This window comes from Vidua chalybeata, chromosome 4 (assembly GCF_026979565.1).
Source record: "Vidua chalybeata isolate OUT-0048 chromosome 4, bVidCha1 merged haplotype, whole genome shotgun sequence".
NCBI lineage: Eukaryota > Metazoa > Chordata > Aves > Passeriformes > Viduidae > Vidua > Vidua chalybeata.
The window spans coordinates 58,741,376-58,760,655 of NC_071533.1; the positions used below are offsets into that span (position 1 = coordinate 58,741,376).

Below are 19,280 nucleotides of genomic sequence, written 5' to 3' on the forward strand. Positions count from 1 at the left end.
TTGCAGATCTGTTATATATATCATATAAAGGAGTTGAAGAAAGCCTTCAGAAATCTTTTACTGTATCAAGGAGTTCAGGGAGCCTTGAATTTGGTTTGTGGGAAAGGAGGGTCAGACTTTTCCTCCAACATGATATGATGAAAGTAGGAAAGGATTTTAAAATTTGAGATTAAAAAAAAAAGTCAACAGCTAATATTCTACTTAAAATCAATAAATAAAGAAAAACATTTGTCCAGGAAAGATACAGAAACTTCCCCAAGGAATGGCTTTCTTCCTTATAGATTTAGAACATCCTGGTTTTAGGGTGCTGTGACAGGCCTTTGAGGATATGAAAATAAGTACTATAGGACAAGTCACAGAGACTTTACAGAAAATTTCTGTTGTTTTTTTTTCCTTCTTACTCTCCAAAAGATTAAAATAATTGTGGCCATTCACTCAAATTTGAAGAGCAGTTATAAGTAGGTAATCTTCAGTAGGACCAAAACTGAAAAAGAATCCATTCTTCCCAAACCCAAATTATGCATTGCAATTGTTTGGATTTCCTGTTAAAGCAGAAACAAATGCCTGCTTTGTGCCCATCTTGATGGATTTTGTGCTCCAGATGCATTACAAAGATGTTTACAACACTACCAGATGAGAGCTAATCCTCAGTTATTGGAATAGCAAGCAGAACTAAAATGAATCCCAAGAGGTACCAGTGTTACTGCTGCTTATATTGTCCAGGGAGGTTAAAGATGCATTTCCTCTAACAGAAGGTTGCAGCTGAAGGCCTACATGCTATGAAGGGACACACTGTTAAACTCGCTTCTAAATTTTTAGACATACCAAATAGAAAACAAAAACAGCTGTAAGGTGAGATATAAGCATTGGTATAAAACTTTGGAATTCTTTATTTACTCTCCAGGTAGGTCAGATTCATATACCTGGTTATAGGGTGGTGTATATTCAGCTGAGTGATAAGAGACATGCTCTGCTCACAAGAAAGCAAATGTAAACCCTGAGAATTGGTTAGAAGAATGTAGACTTCAGAACGACAGATCTCAAATTTGAACAGGTTTTTCTGTGAGGTTTCTTTGAAGTGCCTTTAAAACTCTGCCACTTCCCATCACTTAGTCACCCAGACAGACTGTACTTAAAATTTTAAATGTGCATATTGAACATGCTGAGATAATCTTGTTTCTTATAAAATGTTTAACAAAAGTCCATTTGTTGTGTAAATCATGTTGGATATGACGTACTGTAGACTAAAGCTGTGTAGATCTTGGTAGAGAGGTTTTTTCTCCCCCACAATAATCTCTCTTATATGTATATATGCATGCATATATACATACAGCTCAACGTACGTAAAAGGAAGTTGTTTAAAAGACAAATGTGTGTCCTGTCATGAGTATGAACAGCAGACACAGTAGTTTAGTAGTCCAAGATTCTTTGGAATGTAAACAAATCATTGCTGTTTGAGTGGGTAGGAGCTAGCTCTTAATTTGACACTGCTTTAAAAATTGAAAGATGTGCAACTCAGCAATATAGCTGTGAAAGAATTGTTGCTAAAACATGGAGATTTAAGAAACAAGATACAAAAAACTCTATGTAAATAAAAAAGTGGGTTTATTTGATTTTAGGTTTGTTTTTGTGGTAGCTGAAGGGAAAGTTGCTTGGAATGTTTTAGCAGCTTTTTTTAATCAAGGTATTAATTTGGTGCTTTTATGAATCAGATTTTAAGAACACTTGATAGAGCAGCTTCTTTATAATTCTCTTTGTGTATTGAAAGTTATGGAATTCTTTCAAAACTGCAGACCATTCATCAACTCTTACAATTATTTTCCCTGTTTTTGTGATATGGAAGGCTGAGGCTCTACTGCAGCAGAGTATAGTGGAGTTTAGCAACTGGACAATTTCCTTATGTCCATTCTGTCAGCTACATGTTTTAGTAGTACAATTATGCAAACTTTAGTTCTCTGGAATTATAATGTAGCTTAATCATGTTCTACTTCATCTCATGATCCAGAATCTAAGATTGTGATGGATGAAATTCTGATTCAGTTAGTAGAACTATATTTGAAATTGAAAGATGACAGCCCTTTCATTGGCTGTATTTCAGCCATGAAGTGAGTCTCAGTTATCCTGTGCTGAGGAATTCATATCTTGTTTTATTTTGTAGGTAGATTGTTAAAGAGAAGATTGGTTGTCTCTTACTTCTGACATTGAAAGTAACTTTTATATAGTTTCAGGTTGTCTGGAATCCTTTCAGGGAGATGAAGTACAGGATGGTGTTATATTTCACGTTTGCTTAGCATTTCTGATTGTGTTAAAATTATTTTTAATAGATATGCTGCAGAGGAATACTCCTTTAGAAAAAGAAACATCTTATGTAAGTACTTGTTTTTTAAATTTATTCTCTACATCTGTGCTTCTTTTCTCATACTTGAATTTACTTCTATTTACATTAAATATTCTGTAAAGGAAAATACTATTTTTGTGTATATGTATATGTATAAATATTATTTTTGTGTATATTGTGCCTATGTTTATTGAAATTCTGCAGCTGTGTAGGTTGATGTCTAATTATTCTTTCAAATCTGCCAGTAAATAAATCTTGTATTGTTGTCCCGTGGTCTATGATTATTTCAATATTGCTAACTGGCAGAAGAGAGAAGCTTGACTGATGTCCATGAGACTAGAGAAAAAAAACAGGGATTATTTTTGGAGGTTTTGATCACAATTAGAAAGCTGTTTAATGCAGTCTGCTGTCTTTCACAAGAACTTACAAGAGGGATAACTTGGAAACTTGCAAATGTAAAGTATGTCTTATGGAGCAAAAACAAGACATTTAATACGGGTAACAGGCTGAAATTGTGTTTGTGATTAATTAAACTTGGGTAGTAAATATATTTATTACTATATTAAAATGCTGGTTGGCCACATTTCTGATGTTAATGAGATAATTCTATTCCTGTGTGTAGGAGAATGTTAAATCCAGAAATACTCTGTGTGGTTTACTGTGATGAAGTACTTCTAAAACATGTATTAGGGTGCTTAATTCTTAGACTTTTTTCAATAAAAATATCAATCATAAATTCTGAAAATACTGCAAGTTTGAAATTTTTTGATCATGCTGTTTTGTAGTAGGAATGTTACTTGAGTTCTAGGAATAAATTCCTTTGTAACAGCTGCTTTCCATTTTAATGTATGTTGTGCTTGGAAATAGCAAGTAGGGAAAAGTTTCTCCCTTCTGTGTTTATAAATTGCATGGAAAAAAAGAAGTTATCTTTCTTTTTGTTTTGTGTGTAGGTGGACAACTTGGCTACCCAGATAACTGAAGAACATAGATCTAGAGGAATTCAATGTAAATCTTCAGAAACAATGGATAAAGAAAAATGTAAGTGATACAGAAGTACAGGAATTTGTGCAAAGCTTTTCTGTGGCAAAACCATGTTCCACTCTGTCTAGACCATAAAATGGTATTTTTGAGAAAAGTGTAGAATAGGGGAAATTCCAAACTCCAAAGCAATTTGTATTCCCAAAACAATTTCTAATATCTCAGTTAATATATTTGATAAAAATATTAAAACAAATTTAATTACTGCACAGAAGAGCATTATAGTAATTTTTTCAATCATAGGTGAAGAAGCATTTTTTGTTTAGACTGTAAAGTAATTACTAATTTTATCCTTTTAAAATAAAAGATAAGGAAGCTGATCATCAGGAAAATCTAAATTTTGTGGGGATGGATGCTTCCTTTTCTTAGGTGGAAAGAAATAAATTTTAGTGTAGCCTTTTATTTGTCTGGAAGCAAAAAGTGGTAAGGAATTCAATCCATTGAATGGCATAAACATTTCTAAATTAAATTTAGATGCAGTTAGCATCAAAATAAGTTGGCCATTTTGTTGATACAGTAATTACAAGACCAACAATGTAATCTCTCTTCAAGCTCTGGATTCAACTTCTTACGTCTTTTCAGCATCAGAACAATTTAGAAAAAAGTTAATATCATTAATAATAGCATTTTTTCATAAGAGCTTTTATTGTTCTTCTAAGAATTGTGAACTGATGAAGTGAGTGATTAAAAGTCATGTATTCATTAGTGTCCCACATAGCCATAACTGCTTTCCCTGCCTCTGGGTGAGTTGAAGTTGAGGTTAGTGTTCTCTTTCTTGGTGTGTTACCTACCAAATATCAATTTTGAGCTTATCTTTAAAAACAAACAAGCAAACAAAACAAACCACGCCTATAACATACAAGAAACATGTAATTCTCTTCTGTTATTGTATTGTCTTCCCTTTTCAGAGAGTGGTTAGAATAACTTCCTGTTCGTATTTTTGTAAGTAAGCGGCTGCTTTTCAGACTTTTGAATCTCAGTAATAATGAGCTGTATAAAAGTGGCACAAAAATATGACAAACGCAGAAGACACTTTCTTAACACTTCAATTGTCACTTGCTTTTGCAGGCAAACAGCAGATTGCTCAGGATGTGCTAAAAGATGATGAACGAAGTCAGTGTTCCAAAATGAAAGCTGGTAGCGTCAAGGTATTTTCAAGAACTGTTATGTTCTGCAATTGTAAATAAGATGAAAATCTTAATCATTATTTCTTCAGTAGTTTATTTTGGGAGTTGTTTCCATAATTAAGCTACTTTTGCATTGTCTTGAATACGAAAGAACTGACTAGCAGATGATACTTTTTAGTGGGGGAGACAATTTAAAAAAAAAGTCAGGGGTCTGTGTTGAGTCTCTTTGAGGTGTGGAAGACTGAGAGGACTGAGTTGCACAAGAGTTGGGAGCTTGGGATCTCATGGAGCATTGTTGGATGCCAGCTCTCCAGTCAGTTCAGCGTCTACATTGTTGTACTGACCTGAGCTCTTCAAGAGGGTATATTGCACTTTACCTGAGTTCTGCTAAATCAAAACAGGAACTAGAACAAGATAGATGTTCTTTTTAGGCATACAGGCACTATATTTGGGGCTGTCTCACCCATTGATTTGTGATGAAGCTTCTCAGTGTCAAAGTTTTTAAGAGACAGTACAAAATCTTAATGAGTAAAATAACTACTCACGTATTGGGGTGGGGTGTTTTTTTAGTGTAACTGGCAATGATTTTTAATGTGTAGTAAAACATCTTTCCTCTCTTGTTTCAAAACAATGTAGGAAGTTATTTCTGGTGATGCAGCAGAAGTGTCCAAAGAAATTGATGTAACACAAACACCTCCTAGAAGTACTGCAGAAGAAAAAGGTGATTAAACTGCCAATTCGGCAGATTTTCTGAACCCATATTGAATGTTCATTTCATTTTAATGATTTTTGAGAGAAAGTGGGAACTTGATCCCAGCAAATATACTTGCATGTATTCTAGTTGATTTCTGCTCTATTACTGCTGGCAAATAATGCTTTAATCTTAGTTTCTTTAATGGTGAGAAAAGCTTTGATGTTTTTGCTGTTACCACCGGTTGGCTCCATTATTGCTTCAGTATGTATCTTGGGTAGGAAAGCTAATGGTAGGGAAAATAGAACAATCAGCATTATGTGATAAAAACATCTTCTACCTCTGACTACCAGCAAGAGCTGTCCTACATGAAAATCCATGACATAACCATTAAATCAGTTTTGTTTGCATCTGTAAACAACCAGAAAAATGCAAGTTACACTGTTATAATTGACTTAATTGCACTAAATAAATAATAAAAGATGGTGTGTCCACATAATTAATGTGGCTTTGATGTTACTTCAGTCTGTCTTTGTGGGAACAGTCTGAGAATGTTCCCTGATGTTAGTTTGACATATTAATATTTTTGTTTCTCATGCGAGCAAGTTGACAAGTCTGAATCTGTTCTGCAATGTGCTTGTATCCTCAGCTTCCTGTTTCATGGAACATGTGAGAAAATGGAATAGGGGCTTGTATTTGTCCTACCATTTTATAGTATGTCACAATTGTGAGCTTTTGTTCTTACCTTAAAATAGAAGACCTCCCTAACTCATCTGGCATTAGTGGGAAGCATTTTGGAAGACCAATACCTTGTAGCTACAAGGCAAACAGTGTTGATTTCTGCTGGGTGTTTTTAGGGAATTTTGGGCTAAAGAATTAAATAACATTTTCAGTGTGGAGGTTGTGGCTTTTGTTATTTCTTTTGCCTAATAAAACAAAGGTATACAATTTCTTTTTTTTTTTTTTCTTTTGTATGTGTGAAGATGACTTTAACTTTGAACAGGAAATGTCTGAAAAGAAAAAACACAGTCCAGAATCAAATGAAAATTCTCCAGAGGTGAGTTGTCTTACTCATGTTAACTCACTGAGATAGTGAAGGTTCACAGTACTCTCTGTCTTTGCAGTACATAAGTACTTTGTGTTTTGTTGACAGCAATTTTAATATTGTCTTCAAAAAGTACCAGGTACCAAGGATTTACATAGCTCTGTCACAAAGTATAAACTCACAGACTGTAAGACATCAATGTCTCATTATGGAAGCAGGACTAACTCCCTTCCTAGGTTTAATAGTGCTTACAAAATGTCTAGAAAGCAATTATATAGAATTATATTGTATAGAAATCATGTTTTCTGAAAACTTTGTAATTGATGGGGACAGTTATTAACAAATACAACTTGCCTTTAGAAAATACTGTCTGTCAACAGTTTTTATGTTATCTCCTAGGCACGTACTTGAGATATTCTACAGTATGGGTTATAAACAAATGTCTGATCCCTCGAGATTAAAATTGATGCTGGCCTCTAGAAAAAGACACTGATCTCAGAAAGGTGTTCAATTTCCTCATTTGGGGTTTTTTGCCTCAAATCTAGAAGTAGGAGAAAATTTAAAGAATACGTTTTTATATTTGTTCACTCAAGGCTTGAGTCTCTAAGAACCATTCTGGGGGAGATACTGCTAAACTTCAGTAAACGCTGAATGTGGCATTTAAGCTTTCCTTGTATATAAGAGAAAATCTTATTGGGGATTTCACAGTCTGAGCATCTGACTTTGTTACTTAAAAGTTCTCTTTCAAAGCTTAATTCAAAGGAAGGGGCTCTTTTTGCTAAAGATCCTGTTTATATAAAGAATATCAGCAATCTGTGTATTGGGATAATTATAATATTAACTGTTTGAAGCACTTGCTCAACATACAGGATGTAGCCTGTGCTATATGGCACTAGGAAAAGGGGCTCGTGGGATGTAAAGTCTGGAGTTATTGTATAGGGTAAGCCAGCAGCATTTTTAAGCCCAGGTGATTGAGATTCTGGGGCTAGGGAAGCAGAAGGCACTGCATTCTCAGACATGCTTTGTGCCTGAGTCAACCTGCTGATAATTTTGTATAACTGGGAGTTGTCTTGTTTCTTTTCACCTATATTGGTTGATTTCATAACAGGCAGCCTCTCTTGCTATTAAACTTGCCTCACCTATTTTTTAACTGAAAAGTACTACTACTCTTGCCATTGTCACATTATTAATTCAGCTATCAGGCTTTGTATTGTATTGCTCAAATGCCAGATGTCAGTTACAGTAAGTAAAATATTTTTGTCCTTTATTTTTAATAGGAAAATCAGCCTGTAGTGGTGAAACGCAAAAGGGGACGGCCTCGTAAATACCCTCTTGAAGCAGTACAGCCTGGTGGTAAGTAGTTCATAATACCTGTGGTGGAAAAACAACGATAATAGTGACATTCAAGTTCTGAACTCATATTTCTTCCCTCAGGTGGGGAGTCAAAAGCTGATATGAGCACTGGGAATGTAAGTGCCTTTATTTTGTTTGGGTGCATTTAAACACACTATTTCAAGAGCCATTGATCTGCTTAGCAGTTAACAGCATTTCAGAAACCTCTTACAGTAAACTTGATAATTGAGTTCAGTCTAAGCAAACAAAAGTAATAGTATCTCTTAATATAGCTGAACTTTTTAAGCAAACTATAGTGTTAATTCAGAACATAGCAAAGTACCTATCACCTTCACACTTAGTTCACTTAATACAAATCTAATTGTTATTCTAGCTAGCAAGGTATACCTGTGTGCAGGGTGAATTTTTGGTGGTGTGCATATGTGTCTTTTAGTTCATGCTGAGATTAATTTTGGCCTGAAGAGCAAGGGTGACTTTATTTCAAAAACAATTTTTTCCCTCTTCTGAATATATGATAATAATAGCACATAGAATGTTTCCATAGCTGTAAAGTAAAATATAATATAAAGCAGTTGTATTACATATATATTGCAACATCTCATGCAAGAGATAGGGACATACTGGTGAGTAACCTAGAAGCTCATGAAACATGTCTGTCTTCTAAAGCTCAGTGGTAGTTTTACTTCCTAGCCCCTGTGGAGGATATTCACAGCTAAGAAAGTGGTCTGTTGGTATTGTTGCTGCAATCCACTTGGATTACAGCACAGGGCAGTGATGGGTCAGGCATGTTTGTGGAGTACAGCCAGTTGGATTTATTCTGGTTAAAGGCTTCTCTTTAGGGAATTCCTCTATTTCAGAATCAACATTATTGCATAGAAAAGGGTGGATTTTGAAAATGAAGTTGTGTTAAAACACAGGTTTTCTTCCTGCTTGCCTGGTGAGGCACCAGCTGGAATGGTTGTTGGAAGTCTTGGGAATTTACCTAGGTTATGGATAAAAGGAATTACTGTCTCTGTTCTGTCCTCATATTTCAGGCAGCCCTTCGAATCCTGTCCATTCTTACAGGTTGACTGGAATTCCGTTTCAGAATTCCTAGTCTTTCCTGATTTGATTTTCTTTCAATGTTAATTCAGTGAAATGTAATTTGAACTGGTGTGGATTTTGGTATTTGGTTTTTCTGTTTTGCTGTTGTGGGTTGATTTTTGTTTGGTTGTTCTTTGGGGTGTTTTTTTTTGTCCAATTAAGGATTAAAATTAATTTTTTAATCATCCTCAGAAATAGGTGTACCTTGGCACCCTCAGTACTGGAACAGAATCATCTTGTTCTGGTTCAAGTGTTTAAAGGTCTTGTGCTTCCTAGTGATGAGTGAGGGGTTGGTGTGAGCTGCAGGCTGGCTCAGGAGGAGTGGTACTTGCTCTCCATCTGAGACAGGAGGGTATGACATTTCCCCAGGGCTGCTTGGGAACATGTTGCTACTTCAGAGAAACCGTAGGCATCCTGGTGTGGTCATTCAGTGGTGAAAGCACTGAAGTTTTTGGACAGTCATCATAGGACATTGTGTAATTATATATAGCTTTTTCTGCGTTCTGAGTAAATAAACAATTTCTAGTGACTTGTAGTTCTGTAAATCTGTATGTGAGATTACATAACATGACTGTACTAACTTCTTTGTTGATAGTTAAATACTTGGAAATGCGTTTGACTGAAACTGCTTTTGTCTTTTGTGTCTTTTATTGCAATGATTTTAGTGTCAGGTTGCTGAAAGTGCTGTGATTTGTTTATGGGCTGATTTGACTTATTTCAGTTATTTAGCAAAATGGAAAAATGCATCCTACTCTTAAACTACAGTACAAACTTTGTGTGCTCATTAGTGTTCACATCTTCTAGATTTATGGATTCATTCTACATTGAATGTGAGCAAGTTTCTGTGATAATGTAACACAATGCTGAATTTTTCTGAATTTCTTTAAATTAAAAAACCCACTTTTTTTAATTTCAGCTGCAGTCTCCTACCTTTGCAAGTAGAGGGAAAACACCTCAAACAGGTAAGCAAATTATACCTGCCTCAACATATAAAATGAAAGATGGAAGAAATAGAAGAGGGTTTTCACAAAAATCACATGGGTCCTTTGTCCTGACATCATCTCTGGCAGTCAGTGTTATTCATGAATTAAAGCATCTGAAGAAGGAGATGAAGTGAAGACTTGTCTCCAATTTCTACCAAGCTATTCTTTTCAAAAAAGAGCAGCTTGATAAGAACTTAGTTCAAATATGTCACAGCATTGCTCAGTGCTGAATAATGCATTGCAGAATGTACCAAATGACTGAGTAGGCTAAGTACATGGCAGAGCTTCAGAGGAAGGCAGGTGCTCTGTCAGACTGGCTCTTAGGGACTGTTTTCCATTTCTGCGTGTTTTCTTTCATACGGCGACTGTCAATCACACTTACTACTTTACATTTCAAATTTTATTCAGTTAATTGTTTTATCTGTGGATATGTATCTAAAGATCTTAGGGGTATCTTGAGGGGATATTTATTTCCCTTTTCACAACTGCTGTAAGATCTTTGGAACATGGTTGCTTAGCTTGCTTAGCTTTGTATTTCTCTTTCTTAATTTTTCTTGTGTAGAGTCTGAATTGCACTGGTTGTTTAAATGTGTCTTTTTAATTATGGCCATTCATTAAAAAAAAACTTTTTAAAACCATTTTAGGAAGCAGGTGGACTGAAAAGTAGGTTCAAAAAGGTTTGTAAACGAATGCAAACAAACATGCAAAAAATCTGAGAAACCAAATCTTCAAAACAAATCTTCTGGAGTTTCCAAAAGCTTAGGCTTCTACAGATACACTAATCTGGCTGCGCTGAACATATGGGCTGTTTCCTATTTTCCCCACATTTGTTAAAATGTCAGCTTTAATCCATATGCTTCTGAATTGTCTCTGGAGGGTTAGCTCGTTGTGTGATACTTGACTTCTGTGAATGGCAAAGAGAACAGACAAGAATGTGAGAATGAAATAAAAGTGCATTCTGCTTTGCTTTTTATTCAAAAGCACACCTGACTGTGTACTTAAAGTTTGGGTGTGTTATGTAACATTTCTGTTTTCCAGGTAACAGGCTGTTAATATCACAGCAATGTTCAGAGGAGTATATAAAGAGGAATGTACTGTTACATTTTTCATCCTGTATTAGCATTCATGGGCATAAAGGGGTTGAGAGCCCCTGGTAATGAAAAGGAAGCCAAGTTGAATCCCTCTGTGCAGTTCACTTACTCTGGTACTTTCTGGATGTTCTGCATAAGGAGTTGCAATAGGGACAGACCCACACGTGGAGTGGGATGCAGAGTTTTATTTTTGGTCACTACAGCGCATACAGTTAAGACACACATGTTTTCTGAAAGTATCATCCTCTGATAACACTAACACTGAACTTAAAACTAACTACTTAGCACTAATCAACAGTTGCTGCTCTAAATTTAGTACGATTTTTAGATACTATGTCTTACTATTTTTATACTTACCTTTAAGCATAAGTGGTACATTTTCCTATCATACAGAGGATTATGTTAAAGGCATGTCATGGACCTAGGTGGAATTATTCTTCAGTCAAAAACCCCTTTGCTAGAGATTTGCCAACATGAACCAGAATTATGAAGTATCTCTTTTGAACACAATACAGGCTGACTGTATTATGTATGTGCTTATACTGTGTGTAGAGCTTAATACAGTGGATAGTCCTATGTTTTATTTCACTTATTTTTTGAACAATTAAATATATTTGTTTTATTTCATTTGCTTTTGTATAAAAGTTTTTCCCCCACAACCTTACAAAGGAGTGCCAAAAAGATTGTGTGTGAGTTTTAGAATATGTTTCTGCTCTTTGAGATCTGTTTTAGATTCTTTGCATTGTCATTCTTCTGTTTGTTTTCTCAGTCTTAATTGGTGAGGGGTTTAGAGTTTGTGTCCTCTGTTATTTAGCTTTCAGAAATTAGACAGCAATTTTATGGCAGGGGAAAAATATATAAAGATTTGCTTTTATTTAGGTTTCTCTTTTCTGCTGCTAAGGATTTTTATCTTTGCAGTGTTGGAGATAAATCCATTTGACAGAGTTCAAAAGCTTTGTAAAATAATCTCTCATCACAGAGTTAGGGTAGAAGTAACCATGGAGAGAAGCCAAGTTGAGACATGGGCTGTAGAGTTAAAAATCTGTTTTAACATGCATAGGCTAGCCTGTAAAAATTACTGAGTTGGAAGTAAGAAGTATTTCAGCAGAGGAAGTCATGTAATTCTCATACTAGGAAGTTTTTAAATAGTGTCTTTTTGAGCTTCATCTCAGTCGTCTTAGTATGAGCACAGTTAAGCGCTAGAACAGATCACCTGAAGGAACCATGTTCTTGGAGACTTTCAAAATTGGACTGAACAAGATCTTGTGCAAGATTAGGTCAATTAATTTAGCCATGCTTTGAACAGGAGATTGGATTTAGGTGACCTCTAGAGGCCTCTTCTAAGCTAAATTTTTCTGTGATTCTGTAATTGGTTGACAGTAGCTAAAGGGGGTAAGTATCTTCTGCTTTTCCATTAAAACAGAACAGCATATACAAAGCAGTAAATACTGTCAGTCATATAAAGCCTTAGTACGTAAAAAAAATTTTAATCATTGTCCCAGTCTCTGTATACTCTGTATATAATAAAGTACAACAAAGCTATTTTGTAAATTAGAAAGAGACTTGAAATGTTTTTAGAGCTACTGTGATGCTTAGACAAATTTGAGAGAGTATGAAAGGATTCCCTTTTAAATTGATTGGTGAAAGATTTGAAGTTCAGGATCAAGTTTTGTTCTTTCCTTTCTTTTTAGGTACAGAGCTATCTAATAAGAAAGAAACAACAAATGTAAGTGTGAATTGTAACTTTACAAGCAGTATGTAATGAAAAATGTCTGTCTTCTGTGTAAAGTAAATAGTTCTTGACTTACATGATTCCATTTCGTTTTTTTCAGGAAGATGAAGCTGAGAAAGCAGAAATGGTTGTGCGTAAAAGGGGAAGAAAGCCCAGGCGTTCTCTGGTTCAATCAGAGGAAATGGGTAAAAGCATGAGAAGCTGTGCTACTCCTAACAGAATAAGAAAATACTGCTGTGCTTTTCTGTTTACTAATAGCAACAAGATAAGCTTTATTCAATTTTCCTTTCTTGAGGAAAAATCATTGAGTTACAGCTAGTGTAAATATTATGTAAATATGTGTAAATTGCTGTAATCTCATGTCAGAATTGCTACATCCCAGATGCTTCCATAAAGGCTCATGAATTTTCTATGAATTCTGGCTAGGAGCTGTGTAAGTAAACTGTGGTGAATATGTTAGCAAGATTAAGTCAAACAAGTGTGAATTAAAAATGTTGAAATATGAAGGAAATGGAAAATTACTTACTGAAAACGGGACTTGTGACTAGAATACCTGTTCTAAATTAAGTGTTCATGTCCTTCTGGAGGCCTTTTGGAAAATTATAGCATATGTGTAAAATTTTAAATGGACAGAAACACTGGAGCCAGAGAAGAAACGTCGGAAATTAACGTCTTCTGAAGATGAGCTAAAAGAGCAAGAGGAAGGTGAGGAAGAGGATGGTGAGGAAGATGATGACGCACATTCTGGGGCCACAACTAGATCAGCCACAAGATTAGAGGCTCAAAGGTAACTGTGTAGACACTCCAAGAACAAGCTTTTTTCTACCTTGTTCTCGGTTGTTGTGGGGTTTGTTGCAGGGAAGAGCTTCTGTCTTCCTCTTTTTGCTTTTTTCTGTTTGTTTTAAATTGATAAGAGCCTCCCAAATAATTTTGATTCTAATTCTAGTACCACTCCTCTAGGAATGAAGAGGCAAAAGGTGAGGCTGAGGGAAATTGTTAGGGTCAAAAGGCATATTTGAATATTTTGCAATTCTTGCAAGATAAGAATTGATCCTGTTGGCACTCTTCGTCTTAAAATTTAAGTCTAAGGACACTTGGTTCTGATGGGTAAAACAGGAAATCAGAGTTGACTGTACAATTCACCATTTGGTATTTGGTGTTGGAACAAGGTGAAAATATAATTATCCCTGTTTGTTTCTTTAAGTACTGTCCAAGTTAAATACATGAATCTGCAGTACTGGAGGATTTTATTTCTAGTATGGTGTGGCAAGCACATTTCTCTCTCAGGATTTTTCATAAAGGTGCACAGAGAGAAAGAAAGAGAAAACAATTTCTATTTCTGCTCCTTGTTTTTCCTATGTGGAATGTGCTTGGAGAATTGTTTACCTGGGGTGATTGCTTGATTGGATTCTGGTGAGAATTGTTTGAGTCTGGTGGCCAATTGGATCCACCTGTGTCTGGACTCTGGCAAACAGGCTCACAAGTTGTGAGTTAGTTAGATATGATTGTTAGAGAAAGTAGCATGTAGTTTTTAGTATCCTCCTTTAAATAGTATATTAATGTATTATAGCATAGTTATAATAAATAAGTCATTCAGCCTTCTGAACTGGAGTCAGACATCATCATTCTTCCCATTGGGTTCACCTGCATTTTACAACAGTATGGTGATCTGCAAGCCTGGAAAGCAGTCTTGCTGCAAAAGACAAGTGTGGGTAACAAGAGTTCTGTTTTCAGGAACCTGTTCTTCTAGTCTGCCTTTTTGTAGACATCATAAATTCTAGCAGAGCTCATCCTCTTGATGTTGTTGTGGAAACAATGAAACATAGCAGCTTTGGGAAGTTTTTGTGTGTTGCTGTCTTTCAGAAGAGAATTGGAGTCCAGGCTTTTTTTTTTATGTTGGTGATGGGATTACTTTCAAATGACCACATCTACTTCCCTCTTAAGGATATTATGTTGTATTGTATATATGATATGTTAGCCTTTGGGCAGTACTTGAAGCACAGTTACCACAGTGCTCTTGAACTGATAATTTCAGAACTGAATCTGAAAGTAGTTACATGATTGTTCATTTATGTAAAAACTGTGAAGGTTTACCACTACCACGTAGTAAACAAGTTTTGTTTTAGTAAAGGCAAAGGGACTTCCTTTAGTCTCAGATAATTGTTAACTCTACAATTGTAATAAAGGTTTTTGTGGTTTATTCTGCTTGCTTGTGGAAACATCTACTTTATAAATTTGGGTTTTATAAATTTTATGAATTTGGTGTTGTGTCTCAGATTTCCAATGCTACCTTTCTGGCTCTGATTGTAACAAAGCATCTCTACCTTAAGGTGCTGCGTACAGTCTGCATTGTATAACTAGCATTTGGGAATAAGTCTGTGGAAGAGGATGCTTCTTCATATTCAGCATTGCTGGATTTCTCTGACTTAAGTCATCTGTTTTCTAAACTATGAAATTAATCACCAATAACCAGTTTTTCAGGTTTCTGAACTTGTGGGTACCAAAGCTTTATATGAGTGAATTCAGACTACAGGATATTCTTTTAAATGTAGACACTTACGTACAAAAATTATTGCAAGATTTGGAATGGATTGGTTTGATTTTGGTTTTTCTTGCAAATACCAAATATTATCAGTAAAGCAATCTTTTGATTTTACATTTGATACAAAATACCCAGCTTGGCCTCACAGTTTGTCTTGAAGCAGGCAAATACGTTTTTTTCACTGTTTCTTTTGGCAACTTTGATTTACTTGTTGCAAATACTGTGCAGTCTTAGTTATCTACACTTGGAATGCAAGAAGAAATTGACTTGGTAAAAGTATTTTGTTATATATAAATTCATCATTCTTTTGTATTACAGAAAACAGCCTAGCAAGCCAACCACACGTGCAGCTTCTAAAGGCAGCAGTCCAAGTTCAGTTTCTCCTAGGAAACGACAGAAACTAGCAGCTAAAAAAAGATCTCCAAATGATACAAGAATCAATAAATCTCCTCCATTGACACAGTAAGTATTAAAGTTGAATCTACTTTGAGTATTTGTTTTGGAAGCCACTACAGAGATACATATAAGGAAAGTAACACACTGCTTCAAAATCTGAACAGCAGACTAGTTTTGTTCTGTTCTCATGTGAATTATAAAAGCTTTTAAAGGATTTTCTTCTGTTTACATTTTTTTCTTTTTCTTCCTTTATTTGACATTTGAAAGATGAGATTTTTTTCTTATATCCTTGGAAACCTCATGGGAGAATCTGAAAATGCTGTCTATGTAGCATTTTAACTTCAGCAGTGATTCTTTCCTGGGTGGGGGTTAAGAGCATCAGTAGTTCAGGTTAAAGCTAAGCATGATGACATGATTCTAATGCTTCAAAGATCTAAGATTAGCTGATAAAAGGAGAAGAAACTCTGAGAGCCCATATACCAAGTTTTGAATATATTTCCGTTTCCCTCTTTTCCTGATATATTTTTTAATTTGTAAAGCTGAGATCATGGTGCAGAGTCCCAAGGGAATAAGTAACAAGTGTGATGCACAGCTGCTCTGCATCTTGTACTTTACCTGTAAAATGTGTTGTATGCCAAACACGTGTAGCTGTCATCCTTTCTGAAATGTGTCAGTGTCTTCAGGCTGAACCTGGAGAACATGTGCATTGTGCACTGATGGCTGTCACAGTACACCTCAGCTCCATTATTTTGTATGGCTATGAATGGCCAAGAGTTCAAGCCCATTTAGAGTTAGTTGCAGCTGAAATACGGTGAGCACGTAGATGGGTGTGTGAATGCATAGGGTAAGGTATGTGATCTCTGCCCTTTACTCCCTCATGTGTATGCAGGGCTTGAGACACTATTGCTGCTATTCTGTCTTTGTGGTGAAGAGTAATGAAGTCCATTATAAATCTGTTATAAATCCACAAATCTTTCCAGAGAATGAGAAGGAAGAAGGATAATTCTAGCCCCGAATTGTGCATATGGAGCACTCTCCAACATACAGAATTAGTACCCCATATTTTATTAAGAAGTGGGTTTCAGTAATAAGCTTTTATATAATACATCAGAGATGGACAATTTAGTTCAGCCCTCTGAATAGAATTGTGCCTGGCCACTCTTCATTGTGAAAATAATTATTAATATGCTTTTCAGGTTAAAGGTGAAGTCTGCCAAGCGTAAAAGGGAGGACAGCCCAACAGTGGTACGGAGAAAAGGCCAGCAGAAAGCAGAGGAGACACCATTAAAGAAAGCAAAACGATAATCTCTACCAGCCAGTACTGTTCTTGGAAGAGTCAAAAGGAAAACAAACATCTGTGCTTCTATTTTTTTTAAAGCAAAGGGATTTGCACGTGCTTGTTTCAGAGCTCTAAGTTAAACAATGCAGTACTTTTAAGTTACATTTTAAACAGCTTTATAAACTATTGTTTATACAGAATATTATGTACATTTATTTCAGATGAAAAATAAGTTTACTTTGTATCTGAATGAAAAACAAAGTAGTTATATATTTTATCACTGACTTGGAAAGTTGGAGTTTCCCAATGTGACATGCTAATGCAGATGCTTCCAGCCCATAAGGCACCCATGTGCCTACTAATACACTTTGTACATAAACTTGTAAAAATAGGTTGTATTTTACTCTGTGTATGAATCTGATCAATGATGGACATTTTATTTATTATATGGAAAGCATTGGTCTGTAAACTTTAGTATATACCTTAGGGTTTTTTAATTATATATTTTACATTCTATGCAGATGTCAGTAGGAAGCTTCCCCTCTGCTCCCCCAGGGCTGTCTAAAATCTGAAGTTCTCTAAAATATGCTCAGACAGTTGGTAAGATATTTTCCTCGCATGCATTGAAGTAGTTTAGCATAGTGAAAGGGACTTGGCTCCTTTCTGTTCACATTTGTGGCAAAGTACAGCATTTAAAATGTAATCTTCCTAGATTATATTTTCACTTGGAAATTTACTACCAACTTCAAGAAATAAATAGTACTAGGTTAGATTTATTCACAGTGAACCAATACCACCCTAAAATGAAAGTTTTATTTTGCAACTAAACACATGTTCTTTCAGTATTTATCTTTTTCAACAAAGAGGGACCCATTGAAATCAAATGTCACTTCTCCTAACTATAGAGCTTCAGCATTGTATGTTACATTTTATACACAGGTATTAAAAATAGAAGCTGGTATTATTGCCAGAATCTTTTTTTAATGTATATTAACTCTGGTAAGAGCAAATGTTCAAGTGAAGTTGTATATAAAGTTAAACTTTTCTTATGATCAAATGTGTCTCTTGTTATGATGTGATGAATTGCCAAACAATCTGAGATTATTTTAAGTGTTTTGTTGATATTCTGGTTTATAATTAAAAAATATTTTGGGGGTTGGAATTTCACTCTTTTTTTCTTTATTTCTCTTTTTTTTTTTGTGAGTTTGTTTTTGTTTTTTTGGTTTTTTTGTTTTGTTTTGTTTTTTGTTTGTTTTTTTTGAACTTGTTGTAAGGCAGATGTTTCGGTCAGATATTCTGCTAGGTTTCTTACTGAAATTTTTGTATAAAAATATAAAATGTTTGCCAAAAATCTGAGTTGCCATATTTTATTTTTCTTTAATTGTTTTGCTGGGGAACTTGTCTTTACAAATGTGTCTGGTTGGAGTCATGTCTATAAACTTTACCTGGTTAGTGTGTTTAAAAAATGTTCACAGGTGCTTATATTTTAGATATGTAAACAGTAGGGAAAGTTTGCAACTGTTTGCCTGCCTTAGGACACTATAAAAGTGCTCACATAATACTTTTCTAAGTAAATTAGTCTGAAAGAAGAAAATACCTTAGCTCTGAAAATTAATTCCTTTTACTTTCTATCTTAATTCTGCTGCCATATTTATACATGCCTTGCTAGCATACTGATATATTCCTGTATGTTACTAAAACTGATGTTTATGCACAGCTGTAGGATAAGTTGAATCTTTCCTTTTTTCCATTTTTTTTCCCTTTGCCCCCTCCAGTAGGCATGGACCAAAGTTGTATATTTTGTCTCAGCCTTTGTTCTGTAAGGCTAAACAGGCTGAACTCTTTGTTTTTCCATGGGTGCTTTCCAGACTTTAGGTGGGATTTGGAGTCCTTCCCTGCACCTTTTCCATTTGTTTCCTTACACCTGAATTCAGTAGTGAGTTTGGCTCAGGAGGTTCCTAAGGAAGCCTCACCACTGCACTATACAGATAATTAATTAAATTATTCTGTGATATGAAAGCATCAAAGGAATTATCTTTCTGCCGGACAGCCAGTTTTACTTAAAGAGAAGGTAAAACCTGCCAATTTCACAGACTTTCAGCTTATGCAAATGTCACTTACTGCCACCTTTCTTGTCAATAAAATAGACATTTATGCTAGACCACATCACTCTCTATCCATATTGGGAATTCTTTCCCAATATTTTTTTGCTTAGTAGTTTCAAAGTGTTATCTAAATTACTATTGCCCTTTACAGGAACAGTACTAGCCTGCTGTAGTTAGCAAAACATGAGAAGCTCTTCCTTGATAAGGAAGAGTACTTCACTGAAAGGGTAGCATTGGAACAGGCTGCCCAGGGGGCATCCCTGGAATTGTTCAGGAGTGACCAGATATGGCACTGTGCTATGACTGAGTTCACGTGGTGGCATTTGATCAAGGGTTGGACTCGATGATCTTGGAGATCTTTCCGACATTTGTAATTCTATGATTGAATGTTCACATCTTCCAATTCTTTTGTACCTTCTGTCTCCCAGAGCCTTTCTGAGCACGAGACAGGGAGTGGAAGAAGAATCAGTTTTCCCT

The 19,280-nt window shown here is 35.4% G+C and overlaps 1 protein-coding gene across 3 annotated transcripts in view; it reads left to right on the forward strand.

Annotated features, from left to right (window-relative positions):
• BOD1L1 (biorientation of chromosomes in cell division 1 like 1) overlaps positions 1–18,050 on the forward strand; it is a 36,994-nt gene extending 18,944 nt beyond the window's left edge. For 2 of the 3 annotated variants that reach the window (XM_053939919.1, XM_053939921.1), the window contains exons 13-25: positions 2,325–2,368; positions 3,289–3,376; positions 4,445–4,524; positions 5,140–5,224; positions 6,178–6,251; positions 7,517–7,592; positions 7,674–7,708; positions 9,592–9,637; positions 12,441–12,475; positions 12,582–12,666; positions 13,115–13,268; positions 15,342–15,485; positions 16,616–18,050. In XM_053939919.1, coding sequence (XP_053795894.1) covers positions 2,325–2,368; positions 3,289–3,376; positions 4,445–4,524; positions 5,140–5,224; positions 6,178–6,251; positions 7,517–7,592; positions 7,674–7,708; positions 9,592–9,637; positions 12,441–12,475; positions 12,582–12,666; positions 13,115–13,268; positions 15,342–15,485; positions 16,616–16,724 — 1,055 coding nt within the window. In that variant the 3' untranslated portion in view covers positions 16,725–18,050. The remainder of the gene's footprint in view (positions 1–2,324; positions 2,369–3,288; positions 3,377–4,444; positions 4,525–5,139; positions 5,225–6,177; positions 6,252–7,516; positions 7,593–7,673; positions 7,709–9,591; positions 9,638–12,440; positions 12,476–12,581; positions 12,667–13,114; positions 13,269–15,341; positions 15,486–16,615) is intronic. The other variant, XM_053939920.1, reaches the window with a different exon arrangement.
• The last annotated feature ends 1,230 nt before the right edge of the window (positions 18,051–19,280 follow it).